The sequence below is a fragment of the Ursus americanus genome, chromosome 35 (assembly GCF_024610735.1).
Source record: "Ursus americanus isolate L20-20 chromosome 35, mUrsAme1.1.p, whole genome shotgun sequence".
Classification (NCBI taxonomy): domain Eukaryota; kingdom Metazoa; phylum Chordata; class Mammalia; order Carnivora; family Ursidae; genus Ursus; species Ursus americanus.
In genome coordinates, this window is record NC_142161.1 from 5,960,221 (window position 1) to 5,980,216 (window position 19,996).

At 42.6% G+C, this 19,996-nt stretch overlaps 1 protein-coding gene across 3 annotated transcripts in view; it reads right to left on the reverse strand.

The window, feature by feature from the left end:
- STXBP6 (syntaxin binding protein 6) overlaps nt 1-19,996 on the reverse strand; it is a 238,478-nt gene that overhangs the window by 180,915 nt on the left and 37,567 nt on the right. The window contains exons 1-3 of one of the 3 annotated variants that reach the window (XM_087858963.1): nt 7,800-7,865; nt 6,808-6,919; nt 709-734 (exon numbers count right to left, since the gene is read on the reverse strand). The exons of the other annotated variants lie outside the window; for them this stretch is intronic. Coding sequence (XP_087715089.1) covers nt 709-734; nt 6,808-6,919; nt 7,800-7,856 — 195 coding nt within the window. The 5' untranslated portion in view covers nt 7,857-7,865. Of the gene's footprint in view, nt 1-708; nt 735-6,807; nt 6,920-7,799; nt 7,866-19,996 lie in introns of those variants that run through there. 3 annotated transcript variants of the gene reach the window in all.

Consider the following 19,996-nt stretch of genomic DNA (forward strand, 5'->3'; position numbering starts at 1 on the left):
CAGAGCTTCCATTCTGGTGGGCAAGGACAACCAACAAGGAAACAGATCAATGCACCAGCTGAAAAGAAAATCAATTCAGACAGGTCCTGGGGGTTCAGCGATTAAGCAAAGGGGTAAAGAAGAGTAGTCACTACCATTCACCACCAACCATCAGACAAGGAAGTCAAATAACGTGGAGCCAAAGCTCTGCCAAGCTTCTAAGAGGATGTTTATCTGGCTCTGACAAATGTTTCTGTTTGGCACATACTGTTCTGTATCATCACAGGTGACAGTACTGTCCTTCATTCAACACACAGTTGCTGAGTAATGACTATGACCCGGGATCTGTGCAAGAGATGGAGATTATAGGCAAATTAAATACATTCAAGGTAACAAGAGTCAAGAAGAGAGACAAGGGACACAGCCAGCCACCAGACTAAATGAGGAGTGTAAAGCCGCAGAACAGGCAGGCACTTTAATCCTTCAGACGCTGGTGATCAGAAGATACTTAACTCTGTTAAGCCTACCCTCGAAATGTAATTAAAGAATTTAATTAGGTCTGCCTGCACGGATTACACAGGGAGATCCACCGCCATGGAAAGCCACAGAAGCTATTGGCTCTGAGTGAATGACCCAGAACATACGCCTCGGCTTCTGCCTGTGACCGGCACAAGGGCTACGGCCCGGAGCGCTGCAGCGGGGAGACACACACACTGACCCGAGGTGAGCGCAGAGGAGACTGCAGGGACACATTTCTGTGCAGACCCTACACACCCGTGAGCATCAAGAGGAAACCCTGGGTACAAGCATGGGAAAAAAGAAAGAAGCGGCCACAGGGAAACTGGCACAGGAAAAAGGTGTCTCAGACAAATATAAACTCCTCAAGTGTCCATGGTTGGAGGGCAGGGACGTGGGAGATGAAAGAAAAACCACTTTTAAAATGTTCAACCCCTCACCTGTTAACGGAAGTAGACGTGGCTCGACTTGAGGTCAAATGGGTAGTTTGCACAAGTGAGTTTTCTTGGCCCATGCACATTTAACACTTATATACCTTATGTAAAACAACTTTCCAGGTTCTTGTGAAAATTGGGAGGATCTGGCACCCCCTCAACTGTCACCATCTCTACAACCCATCCCCAAATTTATCAGTTCTCCCTTCTCCCAAAGCTTTTGTGCAAACTAAGACTTAATAATGTCAACTGACCTTCATCCAAAATGCCCCTGTCTTTTCTTCTATCTGGCCTGTCCACTAATCTATTCTTGTCTGGTTATTGACTATAACTTTGACTATAATTGACTATTGACTATAAAGAATCTGGTGTAGATACTAAATTTATTAGCATGCTTGGGAAAGTTGTAAAAAATGTATAAAGAAGGAGGAACGCCTTTTAAAAAAAAAAGGTATTGTTCAAATGGAGAGTGAAACAGAGATGGAGAAATTGTCACACAAATTTTGGGAAATTAAACCAAGGGCATCAAAATAAAAACAAGCCAAATATTTTTATCACATAGACATCTTGGAAGTTTTAATGAACACTTTGTATTCTCACACACACACCTTGACCCCTGCCAAGCCAACTGCTCCGAGAAAGTGCCACCGAGCAGGCTTTGGAGACACAAGTACAAATAAGGTGAGACGTGGAGGGTGGGGACTGGACCCGTCTCATGTACAGTCAACTGGAATAGCCTTCTGGAGGCCACTGCAGTTAAACTTATCAAAAGTTCTGGAAATTGGCACAATAGCAATTCTACTCCTAAGAACTTACCCTAAGAAAATGGAACATGAGAGCAAAGACGCATATTCATCTCCTCTTTTGGTATTTTTTAAAAAAGATTTTATTTATTTATTTATTTGAGAGACAGAGCACAGCAGAGGATGTGGCAAAGGGAGAGGGAGAAGCAGACTCCCTGCTCAGCAGGGAGCCTGACACAGGGCTCGATCCCAGGACCTTGGGATCATGATCTGAGCAAAAGGCAGACGCTCAACCAACTGAGCCACCCAGACACCCCTTCTTTTGGTGTTCTTAAAACACCAGCCTAGTAGTTTTCTTTCCTTGATGTCCTGTTTAATGTCTACATATAACCTTCAAGAATCAGTGTTCCACAGAACATGAAGGCTGAAACATCACCTATATATGTTTTCATCCTTTCTACCAGGCATCTCATTGACTCTCTACCGTGTTCCAAGTCTGTGCTAGAACTCAACATAATCACCCTACATGGAGCTACAGCAGGGCGGGCATGGTCAGGAGACTGTGCTGGAAGCAGCTCTGGACCTCCACGTGGCTCTCAATGACCACTGCTCTCTTAAGGACACATGGTTCTGGATAGTTCTATCAATGTGATGGCTAATGGAACGGTTTCTCATTGGGTAAGCTCAACCCAATCTAGCAAAAGCTGGGACACCCTGAAGAGAACGAGGGCAGGGTTGGGAATCAGGAACTTTTACCGGCTAAATTAAGACTAGATAAATAACATATGTTAAAAAAAAAAAACAAAACAAAACCAAAAAACCCAACACTTCAATGCCTTAGTTTGAATTAGATGGTGTTGGTTGATGGCTGCGGCACTCCTTGATGCTTAGCTATTTAAGAAATGACTATGCTGATTTCCTCTATTCTAATTCTACTCCTAACTTATCTTCTAGTTCTCAATGGTATGTAAACATAAAGACAGCTCACGGTACTTACTGAGATAGAAGAAGTGCAAATGATTAAATGCAAATGCTAAAGTCATGTCAATACAGTGCAGAAAACGAAATTTTGGGGTTTTTTCCCCCTATGCAATTAACTTAGAAACCACATGGAAATTAGCCAAGAAAGCAAGCTCAGAAATAAACAAGCTTGATTACAGAATCCAAGCCCCACAGATACCTACTCTATTACAAAATTAGAATGCTCTAAATTCTTAACAAGGGCTGAAGGAAAAAAAATCCAAAACGATTCTGGTTTGAGATGCATCCACTGTGCTGATATTTCTGTTCTATTTCACATCATTAACTACTGAAGGGTTCATAAAAACAACAATAACAACAACAAACCAAACAAAAACCCCTCCGTAACCAGATTTTAACAAGGAAAGGCACAGGAAGAAAACAGAAGCTATACCCAACAGACAACTCGAGAATAGTTGTTTAAGATCAAGGAACTCGGGGCGCCTGGGTGGCACAGCGGTTAAGCGTCTGCCTTCGGCTCAGGGCGTGATCCCGGCGTTCTGGGATCGAGCCCCACATCAGGCTCTTCCGCTAGGAGCCTGCTTCTTCTTCTCCCACTCCCCCTGCTTATGTTCCCTCTCTCTCTGGCTGTCTCTCTCTGTCAAATAAATAAATAAATAAAATCTTTAAAAAAAAAAAGATCAAGGAACTCATTTCATGGTAAAAGAGGAGAGGAGACAAGCCGAGGGTTTAGGAGTCAGGGCTCCTCCAATAAACCTTATAATTTCTAAGCATCTGGCCTCGAATGCCAGCAAGGAGGCCACCCATCACCAGATGTGGGCTCTATTCAACCAGACAGAGTATAGGCTGAGCCAGTGACCAATGTATGATGTGTCTTTCTTACAGTTAGACTAAGAGATGGAAATTTCTTCTCCCCTTTTTTAAAACCTGACATTAAGAGCGTCCACCACCGTACACAGGCTATGTCAGTGTTGCGTGTAATATGTAGACCACGGGTTGTGGAGTGGCTAGACTGCTCGTGAGAGGACTTGAGTTGAAATGGACATCACTGAGAATTGTGGATTCAGATTGGATGATGCTTTTGAAGTGGCCCCTTGACTGCTTCTCAGTGTAGCGGCAATGACTTTGGGATATTTCCTGTTGGGGAAAGAGTAAGTGAATGTGTGGTTTTACGTACGAGGAACAGATTGCATTAGAAGAGAGAATCTTTGGTATTGTGTGTAGGAAATGGGTTATGGACCAGGCACAGAAGGAATGTACTGGAGAGGTCACAACTCAGGATTCCTTGCTTCTCATTTTATACTTCTGAGGGGAGCTAGCCAATCTCTGGCTTTTGTGAACTACATGGGTACATATCCCCAGTCCAAGCTGGGTAGAACAGGGGAGGCCCCTTGACCAGATCATGAAAGGAAACTGAGCTAATGCCCCAAACAGCAATGGGAGCTGAAGCTTTAAGTGCCAGTCATGATACAGAGAGAGGCTGAGAGGAGAAGACAAATCACACAGAAGCAAAAGTTAGAGAAAACAGATCTGTAGATTGAGGAAAGGACGGTGCAGATATAGTGAGAGAGGAGAAAGGAAACATCCAGAGGTGCCTGGGCTCACCCATTTCCAGTTCCTATGCAGGGTTATGAAAAACTCCTATTTTCCCTACATGAAATGAGTTGTTGTAACTTGTTAACGAAAAAACTGAAAGCAATGAACACTGGCAAACAAATAAAATCGGCAAGTGTGTGTCTCGCTTTCGTGATTCAGATCTTAGGCCTAACAGCTGCCCAAACCTGTTTGTTCCCACAGGTCATTGGGAGAGCACAGCCAGATCAATGTCAATGTGTAATTCGACGTTTGTGAGGGGCGCCGATGGTAAAATGACAGCAAGTTCAGGGGTTTAAATAAACAGAGAAATTTCCTTCCCTGTGCTAGACGCTCGGCTCACTGAGCTTTTATTGCCCCTAAAGGCAAGACAAATCCAGTCAAAAGACATATTAATACAAGATGACTTCTGTACTTTATGTAAGGGGAAAATCAACCCATTCAAGGTTATGATTCCCACAAAATCGAACCACACTAAATATGTCATCTAGAAAAAAAAAAAAAAGAATGTCTAGAAGACAAACTTCGGTAACAGACGAGTAGATCTCTCAGAAGTGCCTTTTCTCCATGACTGCACAGCCTCCAGGGCCCCCCTCCTCGCACAGGACTTCTGACTGGAAAGCTGGAGGACCGCCCCCACCTTGCTGCACGTCCCCTACATCCACTCCCAGCTCCCAAGTGGCACAATGGCGCCCAGGCACCAGGTGGCCTCCCCCCACTATGGTTCCTCTTCCACCCGATGCTTCTCTCCCGGCTGTGTTAGGTGTTCCCCTTTTGTACCACGTGCGCACGGCTTCATCGCTGTGCTTAGCACATCAGAGGGAATCCTAATGCACTCTTTCTTCCAGCTTCTGCCACCATCTTCCTGTCCCCTTCACAAACTTCTCCACTACTTTGTTCTTTCCTACAATGTGGTTATTCCTTTGGGTTCTGCCTGATGCGCTCCTTTCTCCCCACTGTATAGTTTCCCCTGGTAACTTCATTCATTCCTAAACTTCAAGTACCGCCCCAGTCACCTAATGGATAAGGCATTGGCCTCCTAAACTTCAAGCACCACCTGTAGGCTGAAGACATACCATGTCTACATCTTCTGACCAGGTATCTGCAGTCAATTTCCACCTGGATGAGCCACAGGCACCTCAGACTCAACCAGCCCCAAACCGAATAGATCATCTTCCCCTAAACAGTTTCAGTCCCACGTTCCTATCTTGGTAAAGGGTACCACCATCCACCCGTGTCAGAGATGCAAGCTTCTTCCTTAACTCCTCCCCCTCCTTATTTCCTCTGATCTATCCCCTCTTCCCTCCCCAAATTCTGTTCAATTCGAGGTTCTAAATCTCTCCGCATCTACCTACTTCTCTTTCTCTCTTGTCCTGGTCCTAAGGCAGGCTGCCATCACCTCTGTCTGGATAGCAATGTGTGAATTGATCAACAGGGACCCGGGACGGCCCCCCTCCAGTCCACTTCCTACAGTGGATGGAGCTAGAGCTCCTTTCCTGAAATGCCTAGGGCAGATGACTTACCAGCTGCCTCTCAGCCCAAGCCCACCCTTTGGTATTCTGCTCTGTGATGCTGGAGCTAGAAGTCTGCAAACCACATGTCCCAGACTCCCTTGCAACTGGCTTCTTGTTAAATTCTGCCAGTGGGAGCCACCAGCAGGAGACTGGAAGGCAGAAGTGGGAAGGAGGAACTCTCTTCCTGTTTTCCAGCTCCTTTTGGACTCCACAGCAGCAGATAGCTCCAGTTCCCCATGCTTTTAGCATTCTGTGTACTAGCCACGAACTCCTCCTGCTGACTGGAACACCAGCCATAAGGCAATCCCTCCCCAGAGGCCCAAGCACCCCCTTAGCAGTTCTGTGGTGGGCTCCACTCTGAGCTTCTGGGTTTAGTTAACCACACTCATTCTCTTTTGCTTTCCCCAGTCCTAGGATGGCAGCTGCTTCCTGAAGTCACTAATCTCTAGGTTACCTCTGCTTCCACTATCACTCGGCCCCCTAAAACCCTGTGTGTCCAATTTGAAATATTAGCATTGTGTCTATTTTCTGACTGGACCCTGACTGAGACAGAACTCACTTCCCAGGAGATAAACCCTAAAAATGGTATTCTGGGATTGGGTCGCTTACCCCTTTGACCTTGGACGACAATGAGCTTCATGCCTCCCTCCAGTACACTTTGTATGTAGTAACCACTGTGAGTTTTATAGAACACCTGCCATCACCTCAATGGCTCACTACTGCCATCAGAAGAGTGGGTGTGATGAGGGTCTCAGGGCTCTAGAACCACTATTGCTCTCTCCAGCTTCCGTCTGACCACTACTTCCTCCCTCCCTCATGCTCCAAGCTCCACCCCTTCTGAACTCCTTTCCGTTTGAGAACCGCTGTGCCTCTTCCACTCCCTTCTGGAGGCTCGTTCTCCAGTTTTGTATATCGTGTCCCTAATCTTCTCTGTTCACCTAGTTAACTTCTGCTTAGCTTAGAAAGCATTTTCTCTAAAAAGTCTGCCCAGATCTGCCTGCAGCCGGTAGGGCAGTAATGATGCCGCTATTAACTCTGAGTACTTACTCTGTATTCCCCACAAAACCATGATTACTGGGAAGACGAGCACTATGTTTAACTTGTTCGCAGTTGTAATCTCACATAGTAGGTGTTCAATAATCGTCTGTTGAATGAATGCGTGAATCCACGAATGAGAAAGTACAGATTAATTCCCACTAAGGAGATCTGGAAACGCTCCCTTAAGACAGAATTTTGTACTGGGCCATTAGACCCAATTTCTGGCACTGTAGAAATTTTACAGAAAATTTTTTCCTGAACTTCCATGGACTCCCTAACAAAATAGATAAAAAGATTTATTTTTCTTTGAGGGATATCCAAATTCTCAAATAGCTCTTGGAAAATAAGCTTCCTGGGAATAAAACTTCTATCTTTGAGATTTATCCATAAGCCAACCACCTAGATAAAGCTAACTTAGAGCAACTAAACTCCCCTGGATGTTTATCAGCTCATATTCTCCCCTTTTAGAAGGCCTAGCCTGCTTCCAATATCTGTTCTAAAATAAAATATATACTGAGATCCCAATAAACTTACTATATTGCTTTCCTTTCAAAAATCTCACACACACCAGATTTTAGAAACTGCTTTAAACCAAGTATGTTATAAATCTGAACTTGACTTTCAGAACACAGTAAGTAGAAATGAAAGTGCTTCGATGAGGCGGAAATCTTTATATTGATCATATAAATTAGAGATGTGTTTCCATATTTGGAACCCATTCTTCTCCCACTCCAAATAGAGAAATAGCTAAGTTTTCCTACAGTTTTGTAACTTTGTGGGTCACAGTACCACATCTATATGAATTTTAATTCTTAAAACATATCTTCAATACTTGAAATTTATTTATGATGAAATATGTCACACATTGGCCAAAAGCTTCTAGGTTAATGTTTTTTAATGCTTCTAGGCCAGTGAGCAGACTTGTTTTCTGCTGAGTAAACATAGCAACATTTTGCAGTCCAAAGGTTTTAGTCCTTAGAAATTTGGTTAATCATTTACTTCTTTTTCCTTGATCTCCTGGTAACAACAACATACTTAGCGCAAGTCAATGATGGCATAGGCACAGATTTGTCCTTATTTACTTTCAGGTGATTATATCAGGCCTACCCTGGCATGCGGTGAAAACAGCAGAGCAACACAAAAGAAGAAATCATGCTCTAAAGTGCTTCAGCTTTTCAGGGTAGGAAAGTCAACGATAAAAAATGGGAACAACATTCCATCTCTTGACTTTGACAATGGATCAAATGCCTGGCCCTGCCCCTTTCTCACCCTGCCTTCCTGACTCACACCGAATTCCTTGGTAAACGTGCAACTGTCAGCCTAAATGGCCTTGCTCTACCTGAATCTCTCAGCTGCATTTCCCCGGTCACATCCCAAGAAATCCATTTAAAACAAGAGTCCCCAGATCCCTTCTCTTGTGAGTTTCAGTTAAATCTTAACTGTCTCGTTCTTGGCATCACTTCCCTCTTAGCAAAAAAGGGAAGGAAGGGCAGGGCACGGGGAGAGAAAGGGAGCAGAGACAGCCCCAGAGCACGCAAAGACACCTGAATGAACGGGGATATACCCTTTCTGAGAACAGACAGCTAAAATGTCAAAGTACAAAGTAAGAAAGTTCAGGCCATGATGAAGTGGTAGTGGTCTGAAGCCAGCTTGCCTGTGCCTGAGTCACAGTTCTGACGACGGTTTCTCTTTGACCTTATCACATGATTTGCCTCTTTGTGCCTGCCTTGGTCTTCTCACCCGTAAAATAATATAATGATTTAAGATCATTATATTATAAACATAATAAAATAATATTGACATTAACTCCTGCCTCATAATTAACACCTGTCCTGAGGATGAAATGAGATAATTTATGCAATGTTTACAACAGCACCCATGGTGGGCGTTCAGTGTTACCTATTATAATTTCCACTGTGTCCTGAAAAGGCCAGCCTGTTCACACAAATTAAAGAAGATTGGAAAAAAAAAATCAATAAGGAATCAGAGCTACGAGCGAAGAAAAATGGTAAGAAGATGGGCATGGAGGAGAGAAGCACTTGAGGTCTGATGAGAAAGGACACCGAACACGGACGTGCAGCCGAACCAGGGGTAAGAAGAAATTAGGCCAAGATGGCAACAATCTAAGGGGGAAGGAAGCAGGGACTTCACAAGAGCCTAGTGACACAGTTGTAGATTCTTCAGATGTGAAAGGGCTCTCGTGTTCTGCTTGGCCAGGGTTTTCTGCTAGCGCTCCCCCTGACCCCTCCAAGGAAGCCTCTCTGAGGACGCACAGGGGGGAGCCTCATCATTACTTCCCACCTGCCAACTACAATAGCTCACAGCTCCGCTTTTATCTACTGCATTTGCTCCTAATGTAAAACAGAATCTCTTCGACTAAAAGGTTCTATTTCTAAAGAAAAAGAGGAAAGAATAAAAGCACCAGAGGTCACTGATCTAGTCCAACACTCTCAATGAGCAGATTAGGAAACTGAGGCCCAGAGAGCGGAAGTGACTTTATCTAAACTCGCACAGCATCTCTGGGGCGGAAGCAGGAAGGAGCAACGTCCGGACTCACAGGCCGGAATCCTATCCTCTCTTGTCCATCTGCATGGTTCTCACCCCCTCCCCCATAACAACACTCACCTCTCCAGTTGCTCACCAACTGCAGCCAGTACACCTCCTGGTACTTCCCAAATGCACACCTGACACTGTCATCCACACCTTTACTCTCCCTTGTTCTGTCTGCCATCTACTCACCTCTCAAATTCCAGATCGAATAGCAAAGCTTTCACAATTCAGCTCAAACCCCCTCTATGGCTGCTTTCTTCCTCCCTTCCATACCCAATTCTTCCTTTCCCACCCAATCAAACTAACCCTTCATCCTACTGAATATTTTGCAGCTCCTATCAGAGTACCCACAAGATTCTATGGGATGTATTTGTTTTCCTGTGTTCACTGACTAGGCCATTAACTCCTTGAGATCAGTATCAAATCTCATTATGATGCATCTTTGTATCCCCAATCCAGAGTGGAATGTACCATGCCTAGGAAGCACTACACAAATATTTTTAAATAGTTATAATTCTTTTAATTACAAAAGCAACCTAAAAATGCACAGAGTTGAAAATAAAAGGCTCCTATAAACCCACCCTTTGGAGATAACTATTAATAGCATGTTGTACATTCTAGACTTCTTCCTATGAATATATAATTCACACAAAGAAAAAATAATTAATTTCAATTAAGTTGAGATGTTGTAAGTACTGCAGCTTCTTCTTTTTGGCCTGAAAAAAATGTTTAATGGAATGTGTTCTTTCTTTATACAAATGTCGTATTTGACCACTGTCCTATTAATGGATAGTCTCACTCTTTCCAAATTTTCAGTGGTTAAAAAAAAAATACAACAGACATCCATTGTGCATCAGTGCAAATACTTATGAAGGACTTGCTGGAAACTGACACATATTTAGAATGCTGATAGGTATATGCAATACCCTTCCATGGTATCGTACAAATGGTAATTAATCCTCCACCCTGAGTGTATGAGATTACCTTTTTCCTGTCCAATATTGGGTGTTATCAGTCTTAGTAGTCTTTGCCAATCTGATAAGTGAAAAATGGCATGTTATTAAAATGTGCATTTCATACGTTATTAATGAGGTTGATCATCTCATATAAGGTTGTCAAGGAAGTGGGGGAGGCTCTTTAAAGCAAAAATGAATTTCTTCCAATAATGTCAAAATAATATGTTCTTATGCATGAGCTGGAGATGAGAAGTGAGCTCTTAAGTGGTTTTTTTTACTGGTTGATCTAAAGGTTGCAGGAATATTGGGAATAAAGGCAAAATTGCTTCTTGATGGCTGTAAAAATCTCTCAGCTCTAGCTAACCTAAGAAAAACAAAAGCTCTTTCAATCACATTGGATGTTAGTGAAGAATAACAACCAGTTGGGTAGAGACCATGACCTCGTGACAGAACTCTACGAATAGACAACGCTTGGCTACTCCGGGCTGTCAGGACTGACAAAATTGTGCCGAACAATTCGAACTTAATAAACATCTGCCACAGGCATGGCAGATAATGAGAAAGTAAATATTGCTAAGATCCAGGCCCTGACCTCAAAGAGTTTGTTTCTGTTTTTTAGTAGAAAACCATTTTGGAGTAGTATTATGTTACCATATCTAAAAATTCAAAGAATAATCTTAAAATGATGGTCTTCAATATTCAAGAGATAAGAATCTCATCTCTGGCCACTTTCAAGAACTGGCAAAAATATTACTGCCTGTGGGGAAAAAAAAAAAAGCTTTCAACCTGTTCTAAATGTTCCATGTTCTTACACTGTGAACACACACCCCTTTAAGTCACATATTATATGAACAGCAGCTTGGTTATCTCCATAGTTAATAATTCCTAAAATCATACAATCAGAATGTCCTTTATTCTTATCCTTATTCGATGAATCCTTATTCATCTCATATGTTGTTGAATAACTTATTTTATTAGGTTTTATTAGATAACTTATTTTATTAGATTAGGTCCTTAGATGAACCCTTATTCATCTCATATGTTGTTGGTAACTTACTTTAAGACAGGGACCTTAAGTCTTCTTGCATTCTACCCAGGCCATTCATCACTGAAGTCCTTGGTGGGAAGAATCTAATCCTCAAAGGCAGATGTAGAGAGACAGACATTCAAATAGTCTGTTGTTACAAGATGGAAAAAGAGCCTCTGCCTCTGGCTTCACATCCTTCCCTGATAGTTACCAAATCACGGACCATAAACTGCCAGGGCCTAACCCATCCAGATGTTTTAAAAAAAAATTATAAGTATATTCTACAAAACTTTAAAGAAATTATATCAGGCTTATCTGGTGATGTCCCCAGAGATTAATAAGCAGGAAAACATTTGTAACTTGTACCTAAAACATGCTAACATATTAGCATGTTGGTCCTAACACCTAAGTCACTGTTATCTACACAGATCTAATCACAGAACAGTGTTCTCTCTGCTAGGAGTTGGGCTGTGTTTATGATTTGTTGTACCAGCTGTACCAGAGGCTTCAAATTCCTCTAGTGTACTGTTTTTGTCTCCCCTCAGCTTTGGGCTCTCCTAGCTACTGCTCCTGGGAGACTGTGTCTTTCAAGTCTTTTAGCTACAATCTGCTGTTATTAAACTGAAGTTCTGTTGGGTAGTGGTAGGGAGTGGAGGAAGAAGGCATTCTGTCTAATCTAAAAATGTCACCTCTTGGGCACCTGGGTGGTGCAGTTGGTTGAGTGTCTGACTCTTGGTTTTGGTTTGCACTGTGACCTCATGGTCCTGAGTTAAAGCCCCACGTTGGGGCTCTGCACTCAGTGTGGAGTCTGCTGGAGATTCTCTCTCCCTCTCTGTGCCCCTCCCACTTGTGCTCTCTCTCTCTCTCTCAGATAAATAAATAATCTTAAAAAGAATTTTTTAAACATGTCACCTCCTTTGAGCACTCTACCTGTGAGTCCTATCTAATCCCTTTGGATTCCTATAACATTTTATTCTTACCACTAAATCCCGTATCTTGTACAACTCATCAGTTTCTTTCTTAGTCCACTTGTGAGTTCCTTCGGGGCAGCATTCATGTTTTAATCTTTTTTATATCCCAGATGACAGCACAGATACTCAATAAATATTGTTGGTACTAATGAAAAAGTTCTTTTCCTTCAATAAACTAAGGATTCCATGCCATTTTCTTCTTGCCTGAATGGTTTCTGATGAGCAAGCCACTACAATTATTTTACTTGTTCCTCTACAGGTAAGGTGTTCTTTTTGTCTTCTGACTTCCCTTGTGGTTTTCTTCTTCTTTGGTTTTCTGCAGTATGAATAAGATATGCCTAATGGTGCTTGGGGAGTGGGGAGGAGTACTGTGGTAAAATGGGAAATATATATTTCATCTCTGTCCTGGTTCCTAGCACAGAACTCCAAAAACTCTTGGAATTTCCTGAATGATGGGAGTGTCTTGTTATTTGTAACAAGCCCCTTTCAACAATACCTGAGCTTATGCTAATGAGGTGACTCTCGTGGACCCCTAGAGAGGTTCAGGATTTGGGGTGGTTGCCAGAAAGACCAAGGCATGATCAAAAGATTGGAACTTTCAGGACTCTACCCCCTTACCGCCAGGGATGAGAAAGGTTAGAGACCGAGTTGAATCACCAATGGCCAATGATTTAGCCAATCATGCCTATGTAATGAAACCTCCATAAAAACGCCTAAATAATGATTCAGAAAACTTCCAGCTTGGTGAGCAGGTGGATGTGTTAGGAGGGTGGCACTCCTGGAAAGGGCACGGAAGCTTTGTGCTAGGTGCCCCTGACCCATCAGCACACTCTGCACTGTACATCTCTTTCATTTTGTCAATCCTGAGTTGTATCCTTTATAATAAACTAGTAATTATAAGTAAAGTACTTTCTTTCCTGAGTTCTGTGAATTGTTCCAGAAAATTATACAACCTAGGGGGGAAGGGACATGGGATCCTCCAAATATGTAGTTGGCTGGGCAGAAATGTGGGTGGCCTGAGCACCCTACCTGTGGCTGCCATCTGAAGTGGAGACAGTCTTTTGGGACTGAGACTTTAACCTGTGGGGTCTAAGCTAACACCAGGAACTGGTGTCAGAATTGAATTCAATTATTGGACACCCAGTTGGTATCAGAGAACTAGAGAATTGGTGTGTGTGTGTTGTGGGGTGGGGGGGGAGGGCGGGGTGAATCACACATTTGGTGCCAGGGGAGAAAAAACCCTCAGGTATTCCTCTCTAAGCCTCCTGGATCTGTGGTTTGGTGTCTGTCATTAGTTTTGCAAAGGTTTCAACCATTATTACTTCAAATATTTCTTTTCCTTTCTCTCGTCTCCTTCTGGCATTCCAACTGCACATATGCTACAACTTTGTATATTGTCCCACAGATTTTGGATGTTCTAATTATTTTTTTCTCTTTGCATTTCAGTTTGGAAAGTTCCTATCGATTGATCTTCAAGTTCAGTGATTCTTTCTTTGGCAGTGTCAAGTCTATTTATGAGTCCATTAAAGGCATCCTTCATTTCTCTTACTATGCTTTCGATTTCTAGCATTTTCTTTTGATTCTCAGAGTTCCAACCTGTCTGTTAAAATTGCCCATCTGTTCTTGCAGGTTTTCCACTTTTTCCACTAGAGCCCTTAACATAGTTCTTTTAAATTCCTTGTCTGATAATTTTAACATCTCTGTTATACCAGAGTCTGGTTTTTGCTTGTTACTTTGTTTCTCGAGACTGTGCTTTTTCTTGCCTTTTGGCATACCTGGTAATTTTTTGTTCAATGTGGGACATGCTATATCAGTTGACAGGAAATGAGAAGTAGGCCTTTAGAATGATTTATGTCCTTTTCCACCATAGTGACTATAACTTAGGCAAAAGGTAGTAGTATCTTTCACAATGAGTCATCTTCTTGAACTTATTCATCATTATTCCCTATTCGAAGACACACCTTCTGCTAGGTCTTGGGTCTAAAATGTACATGTAGAGTCACTTAGCTATTTTCCCAGGCTACCACTTGCAAGAGTATCATTAAAGCCACCCTGAAAGGTGGGCTCACACCACCAGTCAAGGTCACAAAGAGCAGTAAACTATTCACATTACAAACTAGTTGCTTTTCTTGTAACCCAAAATACTGACACTTAGTGAGGATATTCTCTAAAACTATATCCTGTAAGCAGATGAAACTGGACCAATACTTTTAGGCCACTATAATGTAATTTAGTCCAGGGAACTGAGATGCAGAAAAATTTAACTTCTTCACTGTTAATCATCATAGACTATTTTGGGAGAAGATTACCAGCTCCATATTTCCAACATAAATACTTAAAAATTTGGGGGTGCCTGCGTGGCTCAGTCGGTTAAGCATCTGCCTTTGGTTGGCTCAGGTCATGATCTCAGGGTCCTGGGATCAAGCCCTGCACCAGGCTCCCTGCTCAGTGGGGAGCCTGCTTCTCCCTCTCCTCCCCGCTGGTACTCTTTCACTATCCCTCTCTCTCTCTCTCTCTCTCTCTCTCTCTCTGCCTCTCAAATAAATAAATAAAATCTTTACAAAAATACTTAAAATTTCTTAAAGTTAATTGATGACAAGGAAATCTCTACAGTTGAGTTCTTCCAGTTTTCTAAGTCCTGTTAAAGAAACAACAGTTCCCTTATCTTCACAAAGGCAGTCAAAGTTAAGTAACAAGTCAGCACTGAAATGTTCATATCATAGATTCTTAAGTGTAAAGGCCAGTAAAAGATGTGAAGATGATCTTCTCTTTCACTGACGTTTGGCAAAAGATTCATAAACTGACAAAAGAAGTGAGAAGAGCAAGATCGGAGGGAAGTTCTGGCCAGCTGCTTTCAAAGTCACCTCTCAGATGATGGGGAAGGAAAGACCAGTTGTTAACTCTAAAAATGAAGGAAAACACTGATATAATCCCACAGTTGCTCAAGGGACTAGATATGCCTGTAATCACAAAGAAGAGTGGAGCACTCTTCCCATAAAATATCTTCTTTCCTAGCCTTCAGTGTCCTAAATCCCATTAAGTCACCTTTCTGTTCTGTTACCACTATTAACCTATGCTTTTATGATGGAATATAACAAATCCCCAAGGGAAAGATTTCAGCTGTAATTTTACTAAAAGAAATAAGCCTAATCACAGATGCATATGAGCCTCTTTTCAAAGAATTTTCCGGAACCTTCAGTGAGTCAAATAAGACCTAAGATACAAATCTAGCTACCAGGCAGAAAAAGATTAATCTGTTGTTCTTTTATTAAATTGAGCAATACAGTAGCACAGGAGATGACTCTGTTGCCAAGAAATCACAGGAATGTGGCTCCGTATCATCCACCAGACATGACTCCTACAAGTACTTTTTGGACCAGGTCAAGACACACCCTACTATACTCACACAACAACCATTTACCATGCCAACACTTTCCCTCTTCAACCTCATGCTAGGTGACTTCTGCTACTGGCCAAGGCCAGGCCAGTGTCACAAAGCTAAACAAGACGAAACATCACAAGAATTAAGAGCAACACAATGGCAGCAGGAAGTGACGTTAGCCATGCAAAGAGCTATTCACCAAGCATGAAACTAGCTCCAGCAGCTCCTCCAGTGTAAGAAATTTAAGTAATCAATTCGTCAAACATCTAATGAGACATATATAATATATAAAGCCCTGCACTATGCTCTTGGGTAAGGGACTTGGGGAGAGAATACAAAGATAACTAAGTGTGGTGCCTACCTCTAAGGAGCGTACCATCTCAGAAGACAGTAACAAGGACAAGCCAGCAGTAACAAGGACAAATGGGAATAATAGAGCAAATTGAAGAGGGAGATCGGCAATGAGCTAAAGAAGCACACGGCTGATCTTCAAATTCCAACTTGAAATGCAGCGATAGGCCAAATGAAGTGAGCCATGTAATCTGCTGAAACTAAAATACAGTGAACAAGATTTTCTCAGGTTACATGCACTAATTCCCTCATCTCACTACCTACCATTCGTAACACTCAGTAAAGTAACTACTTTGACAACTCTTCCACCGTGGGCAGAGCTGACTGGAAATTCAAGGGGGAAAAGGCATCCAGGCAACTTGCTCTGGACAACAGCAACACGTGCTAAATGTTCCATATTAGAAGTACAGACATGAGGAGAGGGAAGGCAATACTAGGTAGGACTGCACCCTGGACTTCTGTGGCTGCCTACCTAAAATAAATTTCAGGGGTAAATCCTACTGGATTATGAATTATAGAGACACAGCACCTACAGCCTATGTACTTCTCAGCTCTTAAAAAAAATCGCTTATTGTTTAAGCTATTTGATTCGGGTTTTTTGTTACCTCAGCTGACAGTTCCATTTTTGTTGTTGTTGTTTTAAACAATAATTCGTATTTTAAAAAAGATTTTATTTATTTATTTTGAGAGAAAGAGAGAGTAAGAGAGAAAGCACAAGCATGGGGAGCAGCAGGCAGAGGGAGAGGGAGAAGCAGGCTCCCCGCTGAGCAGGGAGCTCAATGCAGGGCTCGATCCCAGGATCAGCCAAAGGCAGACGCTTCACCAACTGAGCCACCCAGGTGCCCTGACAGTCCCATTTGAAACAGTCTGGTCAACTAGAGTTGTTAGCTCTTTGAGGTTACAGTTCATGTTTCTTTCCTTTCTAGGTCCTCCTCGTAGCACCTAGTACAAGGCAGGCACTAAAATATCTGAGGAGAAGAAGAGAGGAAGAAAAATCAAGGATTAGCTTATACTCCCTGGACTCTGCCCTCAGCTGTTGGGGGTATAGAAAGGAGCACAGATATCTGTAAGCAATAAACTGTGGGTGCAGTAATAAACTCACAGCAGCAACCTACAAGCCCAATAACCACCACCGTCCAAGAGTGTGGATTCTGCCACTCAGGTGGAAACAACTGTTTCCGGTATCCCCAGTGAAATAGGACTAAGGCACTGGAACTGTAGTCTTTGCTTCTCTCATTTACCACGCGTAGTGCTGGTATTAGTTAGGGAAGACAACTCACTGCTCAGAGAGACCCAAAAATGTATAATGGCTCAAACACTTCAGAACTTGGGGGAAAGGATGAGGTGTTCCTCTTCCTCACGCCGAAACATGGATTGAGGCTGATGGGCTCAGCCGTCTGCGTCATGGTCCTACTGTTGGCTAGAACTCAGTCACATGGCTGCACCTACGAGCAAGGGAGGCTGGAAGATGTATTCTTGCTGTGGGCTCAGGAAGAAGAAACCATGGATTCTGGTGGGGAGCCAACAGCCTCTGCCACTGTATTTTGTGGCTTTTCCTTCCTCCTCTAAGCTTTCCCTTGCTATATATACATGCATAGGTGTATATATATGTATACACACGTGTGTGTGTGTGTGTGTGTGTGTCTGTGTGTAGTATATACACACACAGAGGAGTATATATATTTTTACACAGTAAACTTTTGATCCCATCTATATAATAAATACCCAGGACCTTCACACAAAGACGACGGACGCTTCATTTCTGAAGGAAAGGGAATAACCTCATATTAAGGCCCAGATGATATAGCTCCTGAAAAAGCTTTGCTTAGGTTCCTCCAAGACAGTCCCCCCCAGACAAAGGAAGTAAGTTCTCCTCTGTCCACACTTCCATTAGGGCCCTTACCAGGATTCACCCAAATAGTGCACACGTACTGGGTTCGTGTCCAAGCTGACAAATGCTAGTACAGCATATGAATTCCCACATAAAGGCTGGAAAATGCTAAGTCTTTCCTTGAGACCCTAACTGACTCCATTTTCTGCCTAAGAAGCATCACATCATACGCCACCCTTTCATCACCAGCACCTGAAACTGGCTTCCTTCGGGGAGCGATCCTTCCCAAGGAAAGCATATTTCGCTCCGACGGCATTTTACACGTTAAGCAGCGCATGGAAACTACACTCTGCTGGAACGTGGGCACTGTGAACTTGGCTACCGCACTCCCAGGTTAGTACAGCACACCCGCCTCCCAGAAGACCCCACTAAACACCACACCTTGGCAAAGGGAAAAGCAGCACATTGTGGACCTTTCACAGTTCACTTCAAATGTCAAACCGTTGACAAAGGACCTACCACACACAAGAGCGCTGGATTATATGCTCTTCTGGAAAGGTCCATTACCTTGCTGTCCTCCACAACCCCTTGTACATACAATCATTCCATAAACATTTGCTGAATGAATATAGTCATTTTATGTTTTCATTTGTCATTAATACATCCTCCGCATGTGTCCTCCTAAGGACACCCAGCTGTCTGACTCATTCTATACACACCCTTGCTAACAGGTGTGGGTAAATGCAATCCAGTTGTGACAGCAACAATGCTGGCTGGGGTTACGACAGCACAATCAGCCACAATGTGTAAAGAACTGTGCTATTTCATACCTGTGGGTCCCGTCAGTCACCGTAAGTAGCACAACACCCTTGGTCCTCATATGGGTCCCTCACCCCTTGGCATTCTTCCTCCCTCCCATCCCTGTTTTGATTTCCTTCACAGCTCATATCCCCACCTGATGGGGATATGTGCCTGTCTCCTCCACTGGAAGCTCTGTGAGGGCACGCTGTTCCCTACCCCGAACACTGCCTGCTACATGAGAAGTGCTCAGGAGACACCTGTGGAGGGAATGCATGAAATATGGAGATATTTGGATTCTTTTCTCTAAACATGAAGATTTTCGCTACAAAATAAATTATCCCTACAATGCTTCAGAATAGTCACATTCTTTTTAAATAGTGAGAACATCTCAAAAAGAGGTCTCCTTGACGAGCCACTTTTTATGTCATAGAGCAGGGGTTCTAGAAACTCAAGTAGTAGTCATGCCATCTTAAGTCCCCAAATAAAGAAAGGAATCTTCGGGATTGGACTCACTTATGGCAGCCATTCACCAGGCAAGAACCACTCCAGAGTCTTGCCCATGGAACCAGACAGAGGGATGGGAAATTCCTTCTGTTTCAGAACAAATCTGCGAGAGTGCCACATGAACAAAATGATCGGACCCTGGACCCAGCTCTACCCACGGGAAATAGTCATAGTTCATTTAAAAAGGAAAAAAAAATGGTTCAAGTTAAAATTCTTTTGAAATAGAATATCTCAAAAAGAGATCTCACAAGCCACATTTATTATACTATATAATATAGTATATGACTATATATTATATATTAATACATATGTAATTAATATAATAATAAAGAAGTCTTTAAAATTCTATTGAAAGATGTTAATACAAGTAAATGGAAAGCCAAAAGAAATCACTGAAATGTTATTAATTTGCTAAGCTACTACTTGATGGAACTTTATTTATTTATTTATTTATTTTTTATTTACTTATTTGAGAGACAGAGAAAGAGAGAGAACTGAACAGGACCAGGGGGAGGTGCAGAGGAAGAGACAGACTCCCTGCCAAGCAGGGAGCCCAACGCAGGGCTTAATCCCGGGACTGCAAGACCACGACCCAAGCCAAAGGCCGGAGCTCAAAGGACTGAGCCACCCAGGTGGCCCTTGATGGAACTTTAAAATCCATGTTTTATTTAATTTTTTCATATGGAGAACAGTCTCTAAATGGCAATAATGATCCTACCCATTCATTCTTCTGTTGACTCTCAAACTTCTGTTGAATCTCAAACTCTCAAATGGTAAAAGATACTCCCAGCCTTGAGAATGTGTAACAAAAGATATATTACACAT